The following is a 26680-nucleotide window of genomic DNA, read 5'->3' as shown; positions in this document are numbered from 1 at the left end:
CTGTAGAATGTGTTCTGGAGTTCTGTTCTCTAAGTGAGGATACTGTAGAATGTGTTCTGGAGTTCTGTTCTCTAAGTGAGGATACTGTAGAATGTGTTCTGGAGTTCTGTTCTCTAAGTGAGGCTACTGTAGAATGTGTTCTGGAGTTCTGTTCTCTAAGTGAGGATACTGTAGAATGTGTTCTGGAGTTCTGTTCTCTAAGTGAGGATACTGTAGAATGTGTTCTGGAGTTCTGTTCTCTAAGTGAGGATACTGTAGAATGTGTTCTGGAGTTCTGTTCTCTAAGTGAGGATACTGTAGAATGTGTTCTGGAGTTCTGTTCTCTAAGTGAGGATACTGTAGAATGTGTTCTGGAGTTCTGTTCTCTAAGTGAGGATACTGTAGAATGTGTTCTGGAGTTCTGTTCTCTAAGTGAGGATACTGTAGAATGTGTTCTGGAGTTCTGTTCTCTACGTGAGGATACTGTAGAATGTGTTCTGGAGTTCTGTTCTCTAAGTGAGGATACTGTAGAATGTGTTCTGGAGTTCTGTTCTCTAAGTGAGGCTACTGTAGAATGTGTTCTGGAGTTCTGTTCTCTACGTGAGGATACTGTAGAATGTGTTCTGGAGTTCTGTTCTCTAAGTGAGGATACTGTAGAATGTGTTCTGGAGTTCTGTTCTCTAAGTGAGGCTACTGTAGAATGTGTTCTGGAGTTCTGTTCTCTAAGTGAGGATACTGTAGAATGTGTTCTGGAGTTCTGTTCTCTAAGTGAGGATACTGTAGAATGTGTTCTGGAGTTCTGTTCTCTAAGTGAGGATACTGTAGAATGTGTTCTGGAGTTCTGTTCTCTAAGTGAGGCTACTGTAGAATGTGTTCTGGAGTTCTGTTCTCTAAGTGAGGATACTGTAGAATGTGTTCTGGAGTTCTGTTCTCTAAGTGAGGATACTGTAGAATGTGTTCTGGAGTTCTGTTCTCTAAGTGAGGATACTGTAGAATGTGTTCTGGAGTTCTGTTCTCTAAGTGAGGCTACTGTAGAATGTGTTCTGGAGTTCTGTTCTCTAAGTGAGGATACTGTAGAATGTGTTCTGGAGTTCTGTTCTCTACGTGAGGCTACTGTAGAATGTGTTCTGGAGTTCTGTTCTCTAAGTGAGGCTACTGTAGAATGTGTTCTGGAGTTCTGTTCTCTAAGTGAGGATACTGTAGAATGTGTTCTGGAGTTCTGTTCTCTAAGTGAGGATACTGTAGAATGTGTTCTGGAGTTCTGTTCTCTACGTGAGGCTACTGTAGAATGTGTTCTGGAGTTCTGTTCTCTAAGTGAGGCTACTGTAGAATGTGTTCTGGAGTTCTGTTCTCTAAGTGAGGATACTGTAGAATGTGTTCTGGAGTTCTGTTCTCTAAGTGAGGATACTGTAGAATGTGTTCTGGAGTTCTGTTCTCTAAGTGAGGATACTGTAGAATGTGTTCTGGAGTTCTGTTCTCTACGTGAGGCTACTGTAGAATGTGTTCTGGAGTTCTGTTCTCTAAGTGAGGCTACTGTAGAATGTGTTCTGGAGTTCTGTTCTCTAAGTGAGGATACTGTAGAATGTGTTCTGGAGTTCTGTTCTCTAAGTGAGGCTACTGTAGAATGTGTTCTGGAGTTCTGTTCTCTAAGTGAGGATACTGTAGAATGTGTTCTGGAGTTCTGTTCTCTAAGTGAGGCTACTGTAGAATGTGTTCTGGAGTTCTGTTCTCTAAGTGAGGATACTGTAGAATGTGTTCTGGAGTTCTGTTCTCTAAGTGAGGATACTGTAGAATGTGTTCTGGAGTTCTGTTCTCTAAGTGAGGATACTGTAGAATGTGTTCTGGAGTTCTGTTCTCTAAGTGAGGATACTGTAGAATGTGTTCTGGAGTTCTGTTCTCTAAGTGAGGCTACTGTAGAATGTGTTCTGGAGTTCTGTTCTCTACGTGAGGATACTGTAGAATGTGTTCTGGAGTTCTGTTCTCTAAGTGAGGCTACTGTAGAATGTGTTCTGGAGTTCTGTTCTCTACGTGAGGATACTGTAGAATGTGTTCTGGAGTTCTGTTCTCTAAGTGAGGATACTGTAGAATGTGTTCTGGAGTTCTGTTATCTAAGTGAGGCTACTGTAGAATGTGTTCTGGAGTTCTGTTCTCTAAGTGAGGATACTGTAGAATGTGTTCTGGAGTTCTGTTCTCTAAGTGAGGCTACTGTAGAATGTGTTCTGGAGTTCTGTTCTCTAAGTGAGGATACTGTAGAATGTGTTCTGGAGTTCTGTTCTCTAAGTGAGGCTACTGTAGAATGTGTTCTGGAGTTCTGTTCTCTAAGTGAGGATACTGTAGAATGTGTTCTGGAGTTCTGTTCTCTAAGTGAGGATACTGTAGAATGTGTTCTGGAGTTCTGTTCTCTAAGTGAGGATACTGTAGAATGTGTTCTGGAGTTCTGTTCTCTAAGTGAGGATACTGTAGAATGTGTTCTGGAGTTCTGTTCTCTAAGTGAGGATACTGTAGAATGTGTTCTGGAGTTCTGTTCTCTAAGTGAGGCTACTGTAGAATGTGTTCTGGAGTTCTGTTCTCTACGTGAGGATACTGTAGAATGTGTTCTGGAGTTCTGTTCTCTAAGTGAGGATACTGTAGAATGTGTTCTGGAGTTCTGTTCATCTAAGTGAGGATACTGTAGAATGTGTTCTGGAGTTCTGTTCTCTAAGTGAGGATACTGTAGAATGTGTTCTGGAGTTCTGTTCTCTAAGTGAGGATACTGTAGAATGTGTTCTGGAGTTCTGTTCTCTACAGTGAGGTCATACTGTAGAATGTGTTCTGGAGTTCTGTTCTCTACGTGAGGATACTGTAGAATGTGTTCTGGAGTTCTGTTCTCTAAGTGAGGATACTGTAGAATGTGTTCTGGAGTTCTGTTCTCTACGTGAGGATACTGTAGAATGTGTTCTGGAGTTCTGTTCTCTACGTGAGGCTACTGTAGAATGTGTTCTGGAGTTCTGTTCTCTAAGTGAGGATACTGTAGAATGTGTTCTGGAGTTCTGTTCTCTATGTGAGGATACTGTAGAATGTGTTCTGGAGTTCTGTTCTCTACGTGAGGATACTGTAGAATGTGTTCTGGAGTTCTGTTCTCTAAGTGAGGATACTGTAGAATGTGTTCTGGAGTTCTGTTCTCTACGTGAGGATACTGTAGAATGTGTTCTGGAGTTCTGTTCTCTATGTGAGGATACTGTAGAATGTGTTCTGGAGTTCTGTTCTCTATGTGAGGATACTGTAGAATGTGTTCTGGAGTTCTGTTCTCTACGTGAGGATACTGTAGAATGTGTTCTGGAGTTCTGTTCTCTATGTGAGGATACTGTAGAATGTGTTCTGGAGTTCTGTTCTCTACGTGAGGATACTGTAGAATGTGTTCTGGAGTTCTGTTCTCTAAGTGAGGATACTGTAGAATGTGTTCTGGAGTTCTGTTCTCTAAGTGAGGATACTGTTGAATCGGTGGAATCGATACATTTCCAGTTGTGTAGTAGTTGTTGGAGTGTATCATTCTACAGACATAAACTAACTCAGACACTGCATGAATATGCAGAAGGGAGACAGTACAGCCTGGTCTCATAGACTAAACCTAACAAAGTAAATGTAAATCCGTGGATACTCAAATTAGTATGATATGTTACGTTTGGTATGGTTACATAAGACAGATGGTAACTTAAGGTAAAGGGAAAGGAAGGTGGTTGGTCAGGGTGGATGGGTGTATAACCAAAGGTTGCGAGTGTTAGGAGTGTGTACAGGAGGCGAAGTCAGGTGCAGGAGACCAGAGTGTAGTGAACAGGCGCACTTTTTATTCCGGTCCAAAATGACAGCACAAAGTAACATAAAATGTGCCCAAAACACGGAACATAGACTAAAAGTAATGCTCGTAAACAATATCCACAATTCCAAAATACACGTAAAACAAACAATCTTACACAAAGACATGATGGGGAACAGAGGAATATATACATATGGATTGATTGGGGAATGAAAACCAGGTGTGAATGGATATCATAAGGTGAATGCACCAATTTGTAAGTCGCTCTGGATAAGAGCGTCTGCTAAATGACTTAAATGTAAATGTAAGGGAACAAGACAAAACAAATGGATACATGAAAAATGGAGCGCGATGGCTAGAAAGCCGGTGACGTCGACCGCCGAACGCCGCCCGAACAAGGAGAGGAGCCGACTTCGGCGGAAGTCGTGACAGCGAGTTTGAATCTACTCACAGACAACTTTAGCATTTTAGTTAATTGGCAACTTTTCAACTACTTGGTACTTTTTTAGCAACTTTGCAACTACTTAGCATGTTAGCTAACCCTTCCCCTAACCCTTTTAGCTAACCCTAACCCTAATCTAACTCCTAAACTTAACCTTAACCCTAACCCCTAGCCTAGCTAACATTAACCAGCTAGCTAACGTTAGCCACCTAGCTAGAATTTCTAACATAACATACTAAAGGGAGTGTCTCGGATTTACGTACAGAATAATACAAAAATGCTCTGAGACCACATCTTTACTGATGTCACCTTGTAAAGATGGTTCTCCCTTTTCTTCACCTTCACATTTCTCTCTCTCTCTCTCTCTCTCTCTCTCTCTCTCTCTCTCTCTCTCTCTCTCTCTCTCTCTCTCTCTCTCTCTCTCTCTCTCTCTCTCTCTCTCTCTCTGTCTCTCTCTGTCTCTCTCTCTCTCTCTCTCTCTCTGTCTCTCTCTCTCTCTCTCTCTCTCTCTCTCTCTCTCTCTGCTCTCTCTCTCTCTCTCTGTCTCTCTCTCTCTCTCTCTCTCTCTCTCTCTCTCTGTCTCTCTCTGTCTCTCTCTCTCTCTCTCTCTCTCTCTCTCTCTCTCTCTCTCTCTCTCTCTCTCTCTCTCTCTCTCTCTCTGTCTCTGTCTCTGTCTCTCTCTGTCTCTCTCTCTCTCTCTCTCTCTCTGTCTCTCTCTCTCTCTCTCTCTCTCTCTCTCTCTCTCTCTCTCTCTCTCTCTCTCTCTCTCTCTCTCTCTCTCTCTGTCTCTCTCTCTCTCTCTCTACTAACTGTGTAACCCCTGTGTTAGAGCAACGCCAGCTGTTTTATGTTGAACATTAACAACCATTATCTCTGTCAGGTTACTCTCCCTTTCTCATGATAGGGTCATTACATATACCTGATAGGCTGGTGAAATGTTCAACCACTGTAGTGGTCTCAAAGCTCATCACTAAGCTAAGGACTCTGGGCTAAACACCTCCCTCTGCAACTGGATCCTGGACTTCCTGTCAGACCTCCCCCAGGTGGTAAGGGTAAGCAACAACACATCTGCCACACTGATCGTCAACACTGGGGTCCCTCAGGGATGCATGCTTAGTCCCCTCCTGTACTCCCTGTTCACCCACGACTGCGTGGCCAAGCAAGACTCCAACACCATCATTAAGTTTGCTGACGACACAACAGTGGTAGGCCTGATCACCGACAACGATGAGACGGCCTATAGGGAGGAGGTCAGAGAACTGGCAGTGTGGTGCCAGGACAACAACCTCTCCTTCAATGTGAGCGAGACAAAGGAGCTGATAGTGAACTACAGGAAAAGGCAGGCCGAACAGGCCCCCATTAACATCAACGGGGCTGAAGTGAAGCGGGTCGAGAATTTCTAGGACCATTTGGTCCTAGCGCCAAGTCTAGGACCAAAAGGTTCCTTAACAGCTTCTACCCCCAAGCCATAAGACTGCTGAACAATTAATCAAATGGCCACCCGAACAATTTACATTGTAATGTAATTTTCTTGGGTTACTTTTTTTCTTCAATTTAGTTTATTTAGTAAAAAAAAATGTAAACTCTATTTGGTTGGTTAAGGGCTTGTAAAGTAAACATTTCACGGTAAGGTCTACACCTGTAGTATTCGGCACATGTGACAAATAGCATTTGATTTGATTTGATGAGTGGGTCATTACATATACCTGATAGGCTGGTGACATGTTTAACCTTCCTCCATCTCTCTCTCTCTCAATTTCAATTTAAGAGCTTTATTGGCTAAAATATGTTTACATTTGAACTAGAACAACAAAAGTGAACAATAAATATTATACAAACACAAGTTCCAAAAGAATAAAGACATTTCAAATGTCATATCATGTATATATACAGTGTTGTAACCATGTGCAAATAGTTTTAAAGTAAAAAAGGGAAAATAAATAAACATAAACATTTAGTTGTATTTACAATGGTGTTTGTTCTTCACTGGTTGTCCTTTTTGTTGTGGCAACAGGTCACAAATCTTGCGGCTGTGATGGCAAACTGTGGTATTTCACCCAGTAGATATGGGAGTTTATCAAAATTGGTATTATTTTCGAATTCTTTGTGGATCTGTGTAATCTGAGGGAAATATTTTCTCTAATATGGTCATACATTTTTTCTCTAATATGGTCATACATTTGGCAGGAGGTTAGGAAGTGCAGCTCAGTTTCCACCTCATTTTGTGGGCAGTGTGCACATAGCCTGTCTTCTCTTGAGAGTCATGTCTGCCTACGGCGGCCTTTCTCAATAGCAAGGCTATGCTCACTGAGTCTGTACATAGTCAAAGCTTTCCTTAATTTGGGGTCAGTCACAGTAGTCAGGTATTCTGCCACTGTGTACTCTCTGTTTAGGGCCAAATAGCATTCTAGTTTGCTCAGTTTTTTTTGTTAATTCGTCCCAATGTGTCAAGTAATTCTCTTTTTGTTTTCTCATGATTTGGTTGGGTCTAATTGTGTTGCTGTCCTGGGGCTCTGTGGGGGTCTGTTTGTGTTTGTGAACAGAGCACCAGGACCAGAGCATATCCCTCTCTCTCTCTCTCTAAATTTCAATTTAAGGGCTTTATTGGCATGGGAAATATAATCTCTCTCGCTCATGATAGTGTCATTACATATGCTTGACCGGCTGGTGACAAAAGATAGATAGCGCCCCCTGTGGGTTACTTATGGTCTCTGAAGATGGTCAAATAAGACATGCCCCTTATAACATTAATGTTAACATATCATGCATTTTTTTTAAATCCATAGATTCAAAAAAAGGCTTATAGTGTAAACTTTTCATATAAAAGTTGAATCTCTGAGAAAAAAAGTCAACTCAACTGTGAGCTAAATTACCTGACGAGATCTCCCTTCAACAGAGGAGTGTGTCTTGGCTGTCACTGCTCACGCAAAGACTACGCCACCAACCAGGAAGCTAGAGTGGAGAAAAATCGAAACGGGGTCGTCACTAGTTACCACAGCCACAAAGTCATAATTATTGCTAAATCCCGCCTATTTCTACAATCTGATCTTAAACCTAACCATAATCACACTGCTAACCCTGTGCCTAATTATAACCTTAAATTAAGACCAAAAAAGTACATTTTTTGTTTTCATAAATTTTTACGATGTACCCATTTTGACTTTGTGCGTGTGGTAATTAGTGACAACCACAAGAGTATACATCTGTACTCCACACTGCGATGTCTCGGAAGAAAGAGAAAGAAGAATATTACCGTTTTTTCTCGGTGACAGAACCACGCACACACGAGAAGGGACACACGGAATATAAAGTCACCGCAAGGGTCGGTTTGTCAATTCGTCTTATCTTGTATCTTTGTAACGTTAGCCACTATGTAGCTGGTTAGCGTTAGCCATTCTAATGCATTGTTTTGACTGTCAGCAATAGTCTTGTTTATAGCTAGCTAATAGAGACGTTGTCATGGTGTCAGGATAGACTTATACAATGCATATATATGTACCTTAGCTCAATAGACAGTGTCAGTGGTCCATTGTCATGTCAAACACATCTATTAGCTAGCTAGCTAATCAATTCCAAAGGGGCATTGTTGGGAACTCGTGATTTGTTGCATGATTTGAGCATCGAACCCCCCGTGACTAATACTTGACCCCTTTGGGTAGTAATCCAAGCTGCAGGCTAAAGTTAAATCTAGACTTGGTTTCCTCTATCGTAATCGCTCCTCTTTCACCCCAGCTGCCAAACTAACCCTGATTCAGATGACCATCCTACCCATGCTAGATTATGGATATGTAATTTATAGATCGGCAGGTAAGGGTGATCTCCAGCGGCTAGATGTTATTTACCATTCGGCCATTAGATTTGCCACCAATGCTCCTTATAGGACACATCACTGCACTCTATACTCCTCTGTAAACTGGTCATCTCTGTGTACCCATCAGAAGACCCACTGGTTGATGCTTATTTATAAAACCCTCTTAGGCCTCACTCCCCCCCTATCTGAGATATCTACTGCAGCCCTCATCCTCCACATACAACACCCGTTCTGCCAGTCACATTCTGTTAAAGGTCCCCAAAGCACACACATCCCTGGGTCGCTCCTCCTTTCAGTTAACTGCAGCTAGAGACTGGAATGTCCAGCAAAAACCACTCAAACGAGACAGTTGTATCTCTACATTCCAAGACTCAATCATGGACACTTACTGACATTCGTGGCTGCTTCGTGTGATGTATTGTTGTCTCTACCTTCTTGCCCTTTGTGCTGTTGTCTGTGCCTAATAATGTTTGTACCACGACTTGCCTAGTTAAATATAAAAACAGGAAGTTCATACTATAAATGTATTCTATGTAAATGCGGTACACACATCACTATGTTTACTTTCGATGAATCACCCTTGTCCTTTCCTTCCATCTGTCTCTCTCCCTCTTGCTTCCTTCGCTACTCTTCTCCCTCCATCCCATTGACCCATTCTACCATCTCTCTCGTGTTCTCGCACTCTCTCTCTCCCTGTCTCTCGCTCTAGTTTGTCTCCAAGCGTCGTCCAGAGGACGTGAAGGAGGTGTTGGTGTGGAGGAGGTACAGTGAACTGAAGAAGCTATATGGAGAGCTGTCGTACACACACAGAAACCTGTTCAGGAGACAGGAGGAGTTCCCTTCGTTCCCTGGCGCTCAGCTCTTTGGTATGACCCAGTTAAAGTGATACTCCAGAACTTTTGCATCATTTCAGCCAGTAGTTGTGCTCCAGCCAAAACGGGTCCCCGTTTTTTTGTGTGCATGTAGACTATAGCCTGTTTAAAAGAAATGTCATCATTGAATATTGTAAGAGCTTTCATTGTCTGCTTATATGCCCTCTTTATTTCTCCGTTTCGTATGATATGTTACGTCCTGATATGTTACGAAACCAATTCGTACAGTATGTTACGAATTTTTTTGTGCTTAAGATCCCGGACTGCATCTTTAATCAATGAATCAGTCAATCAATTAGTAAATCAGTCAGTCTAATTATATTTTTTTTTTTTCATCTGTCTCTCTCAGGTAGGTTTGATGAAGGGGTGATCGAGGAGAGGAGAAGTGCAGCTGAGGCCATGCTCCTGTTCACCACCAATATCCCTGCTCTCTACAACAGCCCTCAGCTAAAGGACTTCTTTAGGGTGAGAAACATATGAATAAACAAGCATAAGGGTTTCCTTCCGTTAGCTGGCAATTACCGGCCAAAATGACAGGGAGAAGAAAATAAAAAGTCCCATTGCAAAAACAATGCTTTTTATTCATTGATGGAAGTACCAGTCATTGGAAACACATTTGATCGTTATGTTTATCGGTCTATAGGTTAATTTGCACAATTTTTTGTGTGGAATTAAATTGTCCTGTGTGTATTTTCATTAGTCATCGTGTATGTTATGTATCCAACACAACTATCACAGCATACAGAGACTATTTTGAGTGTGAATTCTCCTGCTGCTGGACTATTTCATTATTTTAACCTTTATTTAACCTTTATTTAACTAGGCAAGTCAGTTAAGAACAAATTATTATTTACAATGTGTTGTTGTGCTAAACCAGACATTAGGAACACCTTCCTAATATTGAGTTGCATCCCCCCCCCTCCCCTTTTGCCGTCAGAATAGCCTCAATTTGTCGGTGAATGGACTCTTACAAGGTGTCAAATGTTCCACAGGGATGCTGGCCCATGTTGACTCTAAATTCCCCCACCATCGTGTCAAGTTGGTTAGATGTCCTTTGGGTGGTGGACCATTCTTGATACAAATGGGAAAGTGTTGAGCGTGGAAAAACCCAGCAGCGTTGCAGTTCTTGACAGAAACCAGTGCGTCTGGCACCTATTTACATTTCGAAGGCACTTAAATATGTTTTGCTTGCCCATTCTCCCTCTGATGGGAACACATACCACCATCCATGTCTTAGTTCTCTCAAGGCTTAAAAATCATTCTATGATGCTTAGAATTCCATTTTGCCTAAATGGCACAACAACAAAAAAAGTATCCTGTTTTTATTTTACCACAACAATCTGTTCGTCGGATGAAACGAGATAAAAACAACTCGTGTAGAAAGTTAACATCCGCACCTCGATGGTGTCAACTGTGCTTATGTCCGCGTAATGAGAAAGTAGGGAAAAAATGAAAACGTCTGACTATTTCTGATCTAGTGATCGATGACAACCGAGCTCGCTGCCCAGACGTACATAATTACAAAGAGGACATTCTCCTGATTTTTAAAATAGTGCCCGACTTGAAAAAATCTAAATAAACACATTGTGAAATAGACCGGCATGCCTCTCCATAGGAAAACAATGGGGGGAGCTCAGCGTTCCAAGAGCAAAAAGTATTTTGGGGCTAGCATTTGATGACAACCGAGCTCGCTGCCCAGACTTACATAATTAGAAAGAAGAGATTCTCATGATTAAAATGTCATCTGACTTGAAAAAATCCAAATGTACGCATTGTGAGATATTTGTCGAAAATAGACAGTCATGCCTATATTTCCCTATAGGAAACAATAGGACGACCTCAGAGTTCCATGAGTATTTTTATTGTTGTTGTTTACATTTGAACTATAAATAACGAGAGCAGGTCTCATTGCCAACTATAGCGACGCTGCCATTGTGACATAGTACAACAGAATGCTATTAGAACGTCCGGAAGGTGAGTTGGTGTCACGGTGCTCAATAGAACTAATAGGAGCTGGCAGGGTGAAAAATGCCCTAAAATTGTCAAATTAGTAAACTAAACTCTCTCTACCCATCTCTCCCCCTCTCCTCTCTCTACCCATCTTTCCCCCTCCCCTCTCTCTACCCATCTTTCCCCCTCTCCTCTCTCTACCCATCTATCTCCCTCTCCTCTCTCTACCCATCTCTCCCCCTCTCCTCTCTCTACCCATCTCTCCCCCTCCCCTCTCTCTACCCATCTATCCCCCTCCCCTCTCTCTACCCCTCCCCTCTCTCTACCCATCTCTCCCCCTCTCCTCTCTCTACCCATCTATCCCCCTCCCCTCTCTCTACCCCTCCCCTCTCTCTACCCATCTTTCCCCCTCTCCTCTCTCTACCCATCTATCTCCCTCCCCTCTCTCTACCCATCTCTCCCCCTCTCCTCTCTCTACCCATCTCTCCCCATCCCCTCTCTCTACCCATCTATCCCCCTCCCCTCTCTCTACCCCTCCCCTCTCTCTACCCATCTCTCCCCCTCTCCTCTCTCTACCCATCTATCCCCCTCCCCTCTCTCTACCCCTCCCCTCTCTCTACCCATCTCTCCCCCTCTCCTCTCTCTACCCATCTCTCCCCCTCTCCTCTCTCTACCCATCTCTCCCCCTCTCCTCTCTCTACCCATCTCTCCCCCTCTCCTCTCTCTACCCATCTTTCCCCCTCCCCTCTCTCTACCCATCTTTCCCCCTCTCCTCTCTCTACCCATCTATCTCCCTCTCCTCTCTCTACCCATCTATCTCCCTCTCCTCTCTCTACCCATCTATCTCCCTCCCCTCTCTCTACCCATCTCTCCCCCTCTCCTCTCTCTACCCATCTCTCCCCCTCCCCTCTCTCTACCCATCTCTCCCCCTCTCCTCTCTCTACCCATCTCTCCCCCTCTCCTCTCTCTACCCATCTCTACCCCTCCCCTCTCTCTACCCATCTCTCCCCCTCCCCTCTCTCTACCCATCTTTCCCCCTCTCCTCTCTCTACCCATCTATCTCCCTCTCCTCTCTCTACCCATCTATCTCCCTCTCCTCTCTCTACCCATCTATCTCCCTCCCCTCTCTCTACCCATCTCTCCCCCTCTCCTCTCTCTACCCATCTCTGCCCCTCCCCTCTCTCTACCCATCTATCCCCCTCCCCTCTCTCTACCCCTCCCCTCTCTCTACCCATCTCTCCCCCTCTCCTCTCTCTACCCATCTATCCCCCTCCCCTCTCTCTACCCCTCCCCTCTCTCTACCCATCTTTCCCCTTCTCCTCTCTCTACCCATCTATCTCCCTCCCCTCTCTCTACCCATCTCTCCCCCTCTCCTCTCTCTACCCATCTCTCCCCCTCCCCTCTCTCTACCCATCTATCCCCTCCCCTCTCTCTACCCCTCCCCTCTCTCTACCCATCTCTCCCCCTCTCCTCTCTCTACCCATCTATCCCCCTCCCCTCTCTCTACCCCTCCCCTCTCTCTACCATCTCTCCCCCTCTCCTCTCTCTACCCATCTCTCCCCCTCTCCTCTCTCTACCCATCTCTACCCCTCCCCTCTCTCTACCCATCTCTCCCCCTCTCCTCTCTCTACCCATCTCTCCCCCTCCCCTCTCTCTACCCATCTCTCCCCCTCTCCTCTCTCTACCCATCTCTCCCCCTCTCCTCTCTCTACCCATCTCTCCCCCTCTCCTCTCTCTACCCATCTCTCCCCCTCTCCTCTCTCTACCCATCTCTACCCCTCCCCTCTCTCTACCCATCTATCCCCCTCCCCTCTCTCTACCCATCTATCCCCCTCCCCTCTCTCTACCCATCTATCCCCCTCCCTTCTCTCTACCCATCTATCTCCCTCCCCTCGCTACCCCTCTCTCCCCCTCCCCTCTCTCTACCCATCTATCTCCCTCCCCTCTCTCTACCCATCTATCCCCCTCCCTTCTCTCTACCCATCTATCTCCCTCCCCTCACTACCCCTCTCTCCCCCTCCCCTCTCTCTACCCATCTATCTCCCCCCTCCCCTCTCTCCCCCTCCCCTCTCTCTACCCATCTATCTCCCCCTCCCCTCTCTACCCCTCTCTCCCCCTCCCCTCTCTCTACCCATCTCTCCCCCTCCCCTCTCTACCCCTCTCTCCCCCTCCCCTCTCTCCTCCTCCCCTCTCTACCCCTCTCTCCCCCTCCCCTCTCTCTACCCATCTATCTCCCCCTCCCCTCTCTACCCCTCTCTCCCCCTCCCCTCTCTCTACCCATCTCTCCCCCTCCCCTCTCTACCCCTCTCTCCCCCTCCCCTCTCTCTACCCATCTCTCCCCCTCCCCTCGCTACCCCTCTCTCCCCCTCCCCTCTCTCTACCCATCTATCTCCCCCCTCCCCTCTCTCCCCCTCCCCTCTCTCTACCCATCTCTCCCCCTCCCCTCTCTACCCCTCTCTCCCCCTCCCCACTCCCCTAGGGTGGAGAGGTGATCAGGCCGTTAGACCCCTCTCCTCTCTCCTCCTCCACCCCTCTCCCTCCCCCCCTCATCCCCCTGCCACAGCGTCAAGGCTCAGACTGTGAACCAGCGGCGGAGGAGGAGGGGACCGAGGCCCCTATCCAACCCCAGAAGTTGGGCCTTTCACTGGGCACGGATCTAGTCGAGCCTGAGGTTGCAGCTGAGGCCTATAGTGAGATGGGGGGTTCTCCTACTCCAGTGGCAGTAACACCTACAGCTGAGGAGGAGGAAGAGTTAACGGACCTTCCTGATATACCCGGCGATCTGAAGCTGGACGACAGAGGTAGAGAAACGCACAACACACCGAGCGTTTTTTTTTTTTACGTAGATATTTATGTTATTTTTCGTTTTTTTTTAAACAACTAATTGACAGACGTTGGTTAAATGATTGTAATGCCATTTTCATTCTGTTTTCTTCTGAAATCAATGTGCACATTGTACAGTTTCTCTAGAGAGAAATCAGATTAAGCCCAAACTGTGCAATGTATGTTGGGAGTTGTAGTTTCCAACAGGCCAACATTTGACATAGTTCAGTGTAGAAATCAGCAGAAACGCAGCAGAAAAGTCTGCAGCTCTACAGTCAAAAGTAGTGTAACGGATGTGAAATGGCTAGCTAGTTAGCGGGTACGCGCTAATAGCGTTTCAATCAGTTACGTCACTTGCTCTGAGACCTTGAAGTAGTTGTTCCCCTTGCTCTGCAAGGGCCGCGGCTTTTGTGGAGCGATGGGTAACGATGCTTCGTGGGTGACTGTTGTTGATGTGGTGCAGAGGGTCCCTGGTTCGCGCCCGGGGTCGGGGCGAGGGGACGGTCTAAAGTTATACTGTTACAGTAGCATCCTCCTTTTCTCGTGTACTTTCTCGGCAATCAACTGGAAACACAGGAGGGGTTGAAAGCATTATGGTATAGCTTAGTGGTTAGAGCGTTGGGTCAGTAACCGAAAAGGTTGCCGGATCGAATCCCCGAGCTTGACAAGGTAAAGAAATCTGTCGTTCTGCCCCTGAACAAGGCAGTTTAACCCACTGTTCCCCGGGCGCCGTGGATGTTGATTAAGGCAGCCCCACTCCGCACCTCTCTGAATCAGGGGGTTAAATGCAGGAAAACACATTTCAGTTGAATCCATTTAGTTGTACAACTGACTAGGTATCCCCCCCCCCCCACCTTTCCCTTTCCTAGTGATGGTGGAAAACAATCTATACAGTAACATTTACATTTGAGTAATTTATCAGACGCTCTTATTCCAATTTACAGTACATTCACATGAAGATAGCTAGGTGAGACTACCACATCTCACTCATATCCCAATATTATTTTATATATGACCTATATGCAGCGAAGTATTGTGATAACATGGTATCGTGAGGTCCGCGGTAAATCCCAACCCCCAGTATAGCCCACTGTGTTCCCGTTCTTTCACATCTGTGCAGATGAACGACCGGAGACGAGGAGAGGAAGCCACTCCAAGGGCCTCCTGCCAAAATGACGACGAGTGTCTGTCATGTGGTGTCCCCCTCTCGATGTCCTGGACATTTGTCAGCCTTGCTGTGGCTTTACTGTTGAGATGTTATTCTCTTCCCTAGTTCTTACTCCGTTCCAGCCCTGCGTCCTCAGGACAGACCAATCACAGTCTCAGGAGGAGTTCGATTCGCTGTTCGATTCTGTGATGCGGGAGGAGCCTACAGAGGAAGTACCGCCCCCTCCTCTCTCCGACAACGACCTCGCCATCTTCGACCCCTGTGTTAAAGAAGGTCAGAGGTTACACACGCGCACGCGCGCGCACACACACACACACACACACACACACACACACACACACACACACACACACACACACACACACACACTATTACAATCAAGTGCCACCACAGATATGTCACTTTTTAAAACCACTTTTTATCCAGTTACAGGAAACGGCAACATTACAGCAACATGACACAATAGGGACGGGGAAATTACACACACTCTCTATCACACTATCACTATCTATCACTATCTATCACACTCACTATCACTATCTATCACACTCTCTATCACTCTATCACTATCTATCACTATCTATCACACTCTCTATCACACTATCACTATCTATCACACTATCACTATCTATCACACTATCACTATCTATCACACTATCACTATCTATCACTATCTATCACTCTATCACTATCTATCACACTATCACTATCTATCACACTATCACTATCTATCACTCTATCACTATCACACTCTCTATCTCACTATCACACCCTCTATCACTATCTATCACACTCTCTATCACACTATCACTATCTATCACTATCTATCACACTCTCTATCACACTATCACTATCTATCACACTCTCTATCACACTATCACTCTCTATCACTATCTATCACACTCTCTATCACACTATCACTATCTATCACACTCTCTATCACACTATCACTATCTGTCACACTCTCACTATCTATCACACTCTCACTATCTATCACACTCTCACTATCTATCACACTATCACTATCTATCACACTATCACTATCTATCACACTATCACTATCTATCACACTATCACTATCTATCAGACTATCACTATCTATCTCACTATCTATCACACTATCACTATCACACTCTCTATCACTATCACTCTCTCTATCACACTATCACTATCACACTCTCTATCACTCTCTATCACTATCTATCACACTCTCTATCACTATCTATCACACTCACTATCACTATCTATCACTATCTATCACACTCTCTATCACTATCTATCACACTCTCTATCACTATCTATCACACTCTCTATCACTATCTATCACACTCTCTATCACTATCTATCACACTCTCTATCACTTTATCACTATCTATCACACCCTGTATCACACTCTCTATCACTTTATCACTATATATCACACTCTCTATCACACTCTCTATCACTCTCTATCACACTCTCTATCACTATCTATCACACTCACTATCTCTATCACACTCTCTATCACACTCTCTATCACTTTATCACTATCTATCACACTCTGTATCACACTATCACTATCTATCACACTCTCACTATCTATCACACGCTCTATCACACTATCACTATCACACTATCACTCTCTATCACACTATCACTATCACTCTCTATCACACTATCACTACCACTATCACACTATCTATCACACTCACTATCACCATCACACTCTCTATCACTATCTATCACACTCTCTATCACTTTATCACTATCTATCACACTCTCTATCACACTATCACTATCTATCACACTCTGTATCACAATATCACTATCTATCACACTATCACTCTCTCTATCACACTATCACTATCTATCACACTCTCTCAGACTATCACTATCTATATCTATCACACCCTCTATCACACTATCACTATCTATCACACTCTGTATCACTATCTATCACACTCTGTATCACACTATCACTATCTATCACACTCTCTATCACACTAATTTAAAAAATGTATCTCTCCAGAAATAAGTCTCTCACTGTTGCCGCCTGTTATAGACCCCCCTCAGCTCCCAGCTGTGCCCTGGACACCATATGTGAATTGATTGCCCCCCATCTATCTTCAGACTATCACTATCTATCACACTATCACTATCTATCACACTATCTATCTTCAGAGTTTGTTCTGTTAGGTGACCTAAACTGGGATATGCTTAACACTCAGCAGTCCTACAATCTCCTAAACTAGATGCCCTCAATCTCACACAAATTATCAAGGAACCCACCAGGTACAACCCTAAATCCGTAAACATGGGCACCCTCATAGATATTATCCTGACCAACTTGCCCTCCAAATACACCTCTGCTGTTTTCAATCAGGATCTCAGCGATCATTGCCTGCATCCGCTATGGGTCCGTGGTCAAACGACCACCCCTCATCACTGTCAAACGCTCCCTAAACACTTCAGCGAGCAGGCCTTTCTAATCGACCTGGCCCGGGTATCCTGGAAGGATATTGACCTCATCCCTTCAGTAGAGGATGCCTGGTCGTTCTTTAACAGTAATTTCCTCACCATCTTATATAAGCATGCCCCTTTTAAAAAATGTAGAACCAGGAACAGATATAACCCTTGGTTCACTCCAGACCTGACTGCCCTCGACCAGCACAAAAACATCCTGTGGCGGACTGCACTAGCATTGAATAGTCCCGCGATATGCAACTTTTCAGGGAAGTCAGGAACCAATACACGCAGTCAGTGAGGAAAGCAAAGGCTAGCTTTTTCAAACAGAAATTTGCATCCTGTAGCACAAACTCCAAAAAAGTTCTGGGACACTGTAAAGTCCATGGAGAATAAGAACACCTCCTCCCAGCTGCCCACTGCACTGAGGCTAGGAAACACTGTCACCACGATAAATCCACGATAAACGAGAATTTCAATAAGCATTTCTCTACGGCTGGCCATGCTTTTCTCCTGGCTACCCCAACCCCGACCAACAGCTCCGCACCCCCCACAGCTACTTCCCCAAGCCTCCCCAGCTTCTCCTTCACCCAAATCCAGATAGCAGATGTTCTGAAAGAGCTGCAAAACCTGGACACGTACAAATCAGCTGGGCTAGACAATCTGGACCCTCTTTCTAAAATGATCCGTCGCCATTGTTGCAACCCCTATTACTAGTCTGTTCAACCTCTCTTTCGTATCGTCCGAGATTCCTAAAGATTGTAAAGCTGCCGCGGTCATCCCCCTCTTCAAAGGTGGTGACACTCTAGACCCAAACTGTTACAGACCTATATCCATCCTGCCCTGTCTTTCTAAAGTCTTCGAAAGCCAAGTTAACAAACAGATCACTGACCATTTCGAGTCCCACCGTACCTCCTCCGCTGTGCAGTCCGGTTTCAGAGCTGGTCACGGGTGCACCTCAGCCACGCTCAAGGTATTAAACGATATCATAAACGATAAACGATAAAAGACAGTACTGTGCAGCCGTCTTCATCGACCTGGCCAAGGCTTTCGACTCTGTCAATCACCACATCCTCATCGGCAGACTCAACAGCCTTGGTTTCTCAATGACTGCCTCGCCTGGTTCACCAACTACTTCTCTGATAGAGTTCAGTGTGTCAAATCGGAAGGCCTGTTGTCCGGACCTCTGGCAGTCTCTATGGGGGTGCCACAGGGTTCAATTCTTGGACCGACTCTTTTCTCTGTATACATCAACGATGTCGCTCTTGCTGCGGCTGATTCTCTGATCCACCTCTACGCAGACGACACCATTCTGTATACTTCTGGCCCTTCCTTGGACACTGTGTTAACTAACCTCCAGACGAGTTTCAATGCCATACAACTCTCTTTCCGTGGCCTCCAACTGCTCTTAAATGCAAGTAAAACTAAATGCATGCTCTTCAACCGATCGCTGCCCGCACCTGCCCGCCCAACTAGCATCACTACTCTAGACGGTTCTGACTTAGAATTTGTGGACAACTACTAATGCCTAGGTGTCTGGTTAGACTGTAAACTCTCCTTCCAGACTCATATTAAACATCTCCAATCCAAAATTTAAATCTAGAATCGGCATCCTATTTCGCAAAAAAAGCCTCCTTCAATCATGCCGCAAAACATACCCTCGTAAAACTGACCATACTATCGATCCTCGACTTCGGCGACGTCATTTACAAAATAGCCTACAACACTCTACTCAGCAAACTGGATGCAGTCTATCACAGTGCCATCCGTTTTGTCACCAAAGCCCCATATACTACCACTGCGACCTGTATGCTCTCGTCGGCTGGCCCTCGCTACATATTCGTAGCCAGATCCACTGGCTCCAGGTCATCTATAAGTCTATGCTAGGGAAAGCTCCGCCTTATCTCAGCTCACTGGTCACCATAACAACACCCACCCGTAGCAGGTATATCTCACTGGTCATCCCCAAAGCCAACACCTTCTTTGGCCGCCTTTCCTTCCAGTTCTCTGCTGCCAGTGACTGGAACGAATTGCAAAAATCGCTGAAGATGGAGACTCACTAACTTTAAACATCAGCTATCTGAGCAGCTCACCGATCGCTGTACACAGCCCATCTGTAAATAGCCCATCCAATCTACCTACCTCATCCTCATATTGTTTATATTTAAATATTTGCTCTTTTGCACACCAGAATTTCTATTTGCACATCATCATCTGCTCATCTATCACTCCAGTGTTAATTTGCTAAATTGTAATTACTTCGCTACTATGGTCCATTTATTGCCTTACCTCCTCACGCCATTTGCACACACTGTTGTTTGTGTCGCACTGTTTTGCTTTATCTTGGCCAGGTCGCAGTTGTGAATGAGAACTTGTTCTCAACTGGCCTACCTGGTTAAATAAAGGTGAAATAAAAAATAAATAAAATATCACTCTTTATCACTCTCTATCACCATACACCACTCTCTATCACTCTCTATCACTCTATAGCACTCTATATCACCCTTTATCACCATATCACCCTTTGTCGCCATATATCACCATATATCACTCTCACTCACTCTCTATCACTCCATATCACTCTATCACGCTCTATCACTCTCTATCACACATACACTCTCTATCAGTCTCTGTCAGTATCATTATCTATCACTCGCTGTCACTATCACTCTCTATCACACATACACTCTGTATCAGTCTCTGTCAGTATCATTATCTATCACTCTATCACTCTCTATCACACAGACACCCTTAACAGCTTATACCCCCAAGCCATAAGACTGCTGAACAATGAATCAGATGGCCACCAGACTATTTACATTGACCCCCCCCTCCATTTGTTTGGTATACTGCTGCTACTCGCTGTTTATTATCTATGCATAGTCATTTCACCTACATGTACAAATTACCTCGACTAACCTGTACCCCCGTACATTGACTAGGTACCGGTGCCCCCTGTATATAGCCTCGTTATTTTTATTGTGTTCATTTTAGTTTTTACTTTAGTTTATTTAGTAAATATTTTCTAAACTCTATTTCTTGAACTGCATTGTGGGTTAAGGTCTTGTAAGTAAGCATTTCACTGTAAGGTCTACTTACACCTGTTGTATTCAGCATTTCACTGTAAGGTCTACTTACACCTGTTGTATTCAGCATTTCACTGTAAGGTCTACCTACACCTGTTGTATTCAGCATTTCACTGTGAGGTCTACCTACACCTGTTGTATTCAGCATTTCACTGTAAGGTCTACTACACCTGTTGTATTCAGCAGTTCACTGTAAGGTCTACTACACCTGTTGTATTCAGCAGTTCACTGTAAGGTCTACTTACACCTGTTGTATTCAGCATTTCACTGTGAGGTCTACTACACCTGTTGTATTCAGCATTTCACTGTGAGGTCTACTACACCTGTTGTATTCAGCATTTCACTGTAAGGTCTACTACACCTGTTGTATTCAGCATTTCACTGTAAGGTCTACTACACCTGTTGTATTCAGCAGTTCACTGTAAGGTCTACCTACACCTGTTGTCTTCAGCATTTCACTGTAAGGTCTACTACACCTGTTGTATTCAGCAGTTCACTGTAAGGTCTACTTACACCTGTTGTATTCAGCAGTTCACTGTAAGGTCTACTACACCTGTTGTATTCAGCAGTTCACTGTGAGGTCTACTACACCTGTTGTATTCAGCATTTCACTGTAAGGTCTACTACACCTGTTGTATTCAGCATTTCACTGTGAGGTCTACCTACACCTGTTGTATTCAGCATTTCACTGTAAGGTCTACTACACCTGTTGTATTCAGCATTTCACTGTGAGGTCTACTACACCTGTTGTATTCAGCATTTCACTGTGAGGTCTACTACACCTGTTGTATTCAGCATTTCACTGTGAGGTCTACTACACCTGTTGTATTCAGCATTTCACTGTGAGGTCTACCTACACCTGTTGTATTCAGCATTTCACTGTGAGGTCTACTTACACCTGTTGTATTCAGCATTTCACTGTGAGGTCTACTACACCTGTTGTATTCAGCATTTCACTGTGAGGTCTACCTACACCTGTTGTATTCAGCATTTCACTGTGAGGTCTACTACACCTGTTGTATTCAGCATTTCACTGTAAGGTCTACTACACCTGTTGTATTCAGCATTTCACTGTAAGGTCTACTACACCTGTTGTATTCAGCATTTCACTGTAAGGTCTACTACACCTGTTGTATTCAGCATTTCACTGTGAGGTCTACTTACACCTGTTGTATTCAGCATTTCACTGTAAGGTCTACCTACACCTGTTGTATTCAGCATTTCACTGTGAGGTCTACTACACCTGTTGTATTCAGCATTTCACTGTGAGGTCTACTTACACCTGTTGTATTCAGCATTTCACTGTGAGGTCTACTTACACCTGTTGTATTCAGCATTTCACTGTGAGGTCTACTACACCTGTTGTATTCAGAGCATGTCTGTAGCTCAATGGACAAAAGTAGCATCCTCTCCTCGTCTACTTCATCTCAACTGGAAACACAGGAAGGGTTGAAAGCGTTATGGTATAACTTAGTGATATTGTACATATACAGTCATTTCATCTTTCTTTTCTTCCTGTTGTTTTCATTACTAATTTCTCTTGCCCAGACCAACCGAGCGCATCACACGACCAATCAGAACTTCTGTCGCTGCCCTTGACCAATCCGGACGGCGGGGAGGCGGGCTATCTGAAGCAGGCAGCCAATGAGCTCACAGCTGCGATGGAAAGCGAGAAGGAGGGAGAGTACAGTACAGCCATACAAAAATACAAGACAGCTGTGGATTTACTCATCACTGGAGTTAAAGGTGAGAGGGATGATAGAGAGAGTGAGGGATGATAGAGAGAGTGAGGGATGGAGAGAGAGCGGGAGGGATGGAGAGAGAGAGAGAGAGAGCGGGAGGGATGGAGAGAGAGAGCGGGAGGGATGGCGAGCGGGAGGGATGGAGAGAGAGAGCGGGAGGGATGGAGAGAGAGAGCGGGGGGGATGGAGAGAGAGAGTGGGGGGGTGGAGAGAGAGTGGGGGATGGAGAGAGAGAGTGGGGGATGGATGGAGAGAGTGAGAGGGGAATGGAGAGTGAGAGAGGAATGGAGAGTGGTGGAGAAAGTGAGAGGGATGGAGAGAGTGAGGGAGGGATGGAGAGAGTGAGGGAGGGATGGAGAGAGGGAGGGAGAGAGAGGGAGGGAGGGATGGAGAGAGAGTGAGGGAGGGATGGAGAGAGAGTGAGGGAGGGATGGAGAGAGAGTGAGGGAGGGATGGAGAGAGAGTGAGGGAGGGATGGAGAGAGAGTGAGGGAGGGATGGAGAGAGAGTGAGGGAGGGATGGAGAGAGAGTGAGGGAGGGATGGAGAGAGTGAGGGAGGGATGGAGAGAGTGCGTGTGGGATGGAGAGAGTGCGTGTGGGATGGAGAGAGTGCGTGTGGGATGGAGAGAGAGCGTGGGAAAGATGGCAAAATAGAGAGTGGGAGGGATAGAGAGAGTGAGAGGGATGGATGGAGAGAGTGAGGGAGGGATGGATGGAGAGAGTGAGGGAGGGATGGATGGAGAGAGTGAGGGAGGGATGGATGGAGAGAGAGTGAGGGAGGGATGGATGGAGAGAGAGTGAGGGAGGGATGGATGGAGAGAGAGTGAGGGAGGGATGGAGAGAGAGAGGGAGGGATGGATGGATGGAGAGAGAGTGAGTGAGGGAGGGATGGCGAGAGAGAGAGAGTGGGAGGGATGGAGAGAGAGAGAGAGAGAGAGTGGGAGGGATGGAGAGAGAGTGGGAGGGATGGAGAGAGAGTGGGAGGGATGGAGAGAGAGAGTGAGGGATGGATGGAGAGAGAGAGGGAGGGAGGGATGGAGAGAGAGAGAGAGTGAGGGAGGGATGGAGAGAGAGTGGGAGGGATGGAGAGAGTGGGAGGGATGGAGAGAGAGTGGGAGGGATGGAGAGAGAGTGGGAGGGATGGAGAGAGAGTGGGAGGGATGGAGAGAGTGGGAGGGATGGAGAGAGAGTGGGAGGGATGGAGAGAGTGAGGGAGGGATGGAGAGAGTGAGGGAGGGATGGAGAGAGAGAGAGAGAGGGTGAGGGAGGGATGGAGAGAGAGTGAGGGAGGGATGGAGAGAGAGAGTGAGGGAGGGATGGAGAGAGAGAGTGAGGGAGGGATGGAGAGAGTGAGGGAGGGATGGAGAGAGAGAGAGAGTGAGGGAGGGATGGAGAGAGAGAGTGAGGGAGGGATGGAGAGAGAGAGTGAGGGAGGGATGGAGAGAGAGAGTGAGGGAGGGATGGATGGAGAGAGAGTGAGGGAGGGATGGATGGAGAGAGATTGAGGGAGGGATGGAGAGAGTGAGGGATGGAGAAAGTGAAGGGAGGGATGGAGAGAGAGAGGGAGGAGAGGGAGGGAGGGATGGAGAGAGTGAGAGAGGGATGGAGAGAGAGTGAGGGAGAGAGGGATGGAGAGGGTGATATGCTTATCACAGGAGGACAGGCTAAATGCATTCCCATCTGAAACAGTTTGTGCATATATTATGAGGAGGTTTTGTTCGTTGTTGTTTTTCCCCCTGCTGTCCATGCACACGGTTTTATCTCGATACAAGCAGGAGTTCGCTAGTCGAAGTCTACGCCCCTTTTTCCCCTGTGATTGGTCAACAGTAGGGATTCAACGGGGCACAACTCGTGTTCATTATTCATGCAGAAATACAACACCTAGTTAGTCCGACTAAGAACTCCTCGGCAATAACGTCAATTCTGACTATTTTGAGGAAGTGTCTACTGGCTACGGCGCCTCAAGCTAAACTATTTTAAGGGAGTTCAGACAATCACTTCTAGGTGCTAAACCCGGCCCTAGTATGCAGAGTTCTGCTAGGAGCTAAACCCGGCCCTAGTATGCAGAGTTCTGCTAGGAGCTAAACCCGGCCCTAGTATGCAGAGTTCTGCTAGGAGCTAAACCCGGCCCTAGTATGCAGAGTTCTGCTAGGAGCTAAACCCGGCCCTAGTATGCAGAGTTCTGCTAGGAGCTAAACCCGGCCCTAGTATGCAGAGTTCTGCTAGGAGCTAAACCCGGCCCTAGTATGCAGAGTTCTGCTAGGAGCTAAACCCGGCCCTAGTATGCAGAGATCTGCTAGGAGCTAAACCCGGCCCTAGTATGCAGAGTTCTGCTAGGAGCTAAACCCGGCCCTAGTATGCAGAGTTCTGCTAGGAGCTAAACCCGGCCGTAGTATGCAGAGTTCTGCTAGGAGCTAAACCCGGCCCTAGTATGCAGAGTTCTGCTAGGAGCTAAACCCGGCCCTAGTATGCAGAGTTCTGCTAGGAGCTAAACCCGGCCCTAGTATGCAGAGTTCTGCTAGGAGCTAAACCCGGCCCTAGTATGCAGAGTTCTGCTAGGAGCTAAACCCGGCCCTAGTATGCAGAGTGTTGCTAGGTGCTAAACCCGGCCGTAGTATGCAGACGCCTTACAGGGAGAGAGAGGGAGAGAGAGGGAGGAGTGGGTTAGAGAGACCCATGTAGGTACTATATTGGTAGTGGAGAGGGCAGAGGACCTTCCTCTCTCCCTTTTCACTTCTCTGTCTAAGGTCCTTACCTTTTATATCTCTCCCCTCCCTCTCTCTCCCCTCCCTCTCTCTCCCCTCCCTCTCTCTCCCCTCCCTCTCTCTCCCTCCCTCTCTCTCCCCTCCCTCTCTCTCCCCTCCCTCTCTCTCCCCTCCCTCTCTCTCTCCTCCCTCTCTCTCTCTCTCTCTCTCTCCCTCTCCCTCTCTCCCCTCCCTCTCTCTCCCTCTCTCTCTCTCTCTCTCTCTCTCTCTCTCTCTCTCTCTCTCTCTCTCTCTCTCTCTCTCTCTCCCTCTCTCTCTCTCTCTCTCTCTCTCTCTCTCTCTCCCTCTCTCTCCCCTCCCTCTCTTTCTCTCTCCCCCCTCCCTCTCTCTCTCTCTCCCCTCCCTCTCTCTCTCTCTCTCCCTCTCTCCCTCTCTCTCCTCCCTCTCTCCCTCCCCTCTCTCCCCTCTCTCTATCCCCTCCCTCTCTCTCCTCTCTCTCTCTCTCCCCTCTCTCCCTCTCTCTCTCTCCCCTCCCTCCCCTCTCTCCCTCTCTCTCTCTCCTCTCTCTCTCTAGGAGATCCAGACCCACAACGTAGAGGTTCCGTAAAGAGAAGAACTGCTCAGTATCTGGAACATGCAGAGACACTACTCACACTACTTACCTCCACACACACCTCGCAGGACCAGGATGCGTAAACACACACACACACACACACACACACACACACACACCTCGCAGGACCAGGATGCTTAAACACACACACACACACACACACTCACACACACACCTCGCAGGCCTAGGATGCTTAAACACACACACACACACTGCGGAGAAGGACTCGTAAACACACACATGAACAGGACGCTGAAACACACACACACTGCGGAGAAGGACTCGTAAACACACACATGAACAGGACGCTGAAACACACACTCCTTAATACACTCAGGATCAATAGACCAACTGGAGTGTTGAACAACCAATAGCACCACTTACACACACACACACACACACACCTCTCTCTCCCTCCCTACCTCTCTCTTAAAACCACAGGAGGTTGGTGGCACCTTAATTGGGGAGGACGGGCTCGTGGTAATGACTGGAGCGGAATAATGGAATGGTGTCAAATACATCAAACGTTCGGTTTCCATGGTTTCCATGGTGTTTGATTCCCTCTGTTCCAGACATTATTATGAGTCGTCCTCCCCTCAACAGCCTCCTATTGCTTAAAACGCACGCACACACACACGCACGCACAAATAATCACATCCCTGTTGCTTTTATATCAGTGGGAAATCTGGAATCTGAAATCAACTGTCAAATATTTGAATCTGATTCCCCTAAATGAACAAGACACTGGCCAAAAGGCACCCTATTCCCTATATAGTGCACTACTTTAGACCAGGGCCAATAGGTGAACACTAGGGTTCTAGGGCTCTGGTCTAAAGTAGTGCACTATGTAGGGAATAGGTTGCCAGCCCTGGTCTAAAGTAATGCACTATATAGGGAATAGGGCTCTGGTCTATATAAGGAATATGGTTCCTTTGTCCTCTTAATTTATCTTCCTAAAGTCTTTTACAATGTTTTAAGGTGTTAATAGTATTGTGTGTTTTTGTACACTACACACGTATTGGTTAATTGTTTTCATAAATAAATCACTAAAAACCGATACAGTGTGTGATATCTTGTCGTCCTCCGAGTGGTACTATGGTGAGGGTTGTTATACCTGTGTGGCTAGGAGTTTTTCCGTTTTGACCTCACCAGGAAGAACTCTTAGCCCTAGTTAGAACAGTTATTTATCAGTCGGGGTCAATTCCATTTTAATTCAGACAATTAAGGAAGTAAACTGAAATTCCAAGGAAACAA

At 45.9% G+C, this 26680-nt stretch overlaps 1 protein-coding gene across 1 annotated transcript; it reads left to right on the top strand.

The window, feature by feature from the left end:
* The first annotated feature begins 7133 nt into the window (after positions 1 to 7133).
* On the top strand, positions 7134 to 26483 carry snx15 (sorting nexin 15). Its single transcript, XM_071378076.1, has 7 exons — positions 7134 to 7536; positions 8735 to 8891; positions 9247 to 9362; positions 13327 to 13648; positions 14944 to 15111; positions 21915 to 22112; positions 25388 to 26483. The coding sequence occupies exons 1-7, from the start codon at positions 7435 to 7437 to the stop codon at positions 25507 to 25509; spliced, it is 1185 nt and encodes a 394-aa protein (XP_071234177.1). The 5' UTR covers positions 7134 to 7434; the 3' UTR covers positions 25510 to 26483.
* Positions 26484 to 26680: the final 197 nt, after the last annotated feature.

Source organism: Salvelinus alpinus, chromosome 31, assembly GCF_045679555.1.
Source record: "Salvelinus alpinus chromosome 31, SLU_Salpinus.1, whole genome shotgun sequence".
In the NCBI taxonomy this organism is placed as follows: Eukaryota; Metazoa; Chordata; class Actinopteri; order Salmoniformes; family Salmonidae; genus Salvelinus; species Salvelinus alpinus.
Note: the sequence above shows the minus strand (reverse complement) of the source record. Positions and strands in the feature narration are given on the sequence as shown.

What these genes read in the sequence shown, in the direction of transcription:
- snx15 (XM_071378076.1), top strand. Translation starts at nt 7,435, where the DNA reads ATGTCTCGGAAGAAAGAGAAAGAAGAATATTACCGTTTTTTCTCGGTG. An exon ending in CCCTGGCGCTCAGCTCTTTG is followed by an intron (nt 8,892 to 9,246) that starts GTATGACCCAGT and finishes TGTCTCTCTCAG; the next exon opens with GTAGGTTTGATGAAGGGGTG. An exon ending in AGCTAAAGGACTTCTTTAGG is followed by an intron (nt 9,363 to 13,326) that starts GTGAGAAACATA and finishes CCACTCCCCTAG; the next exon opens with GGTGGAGAGGTGATCAGGCC.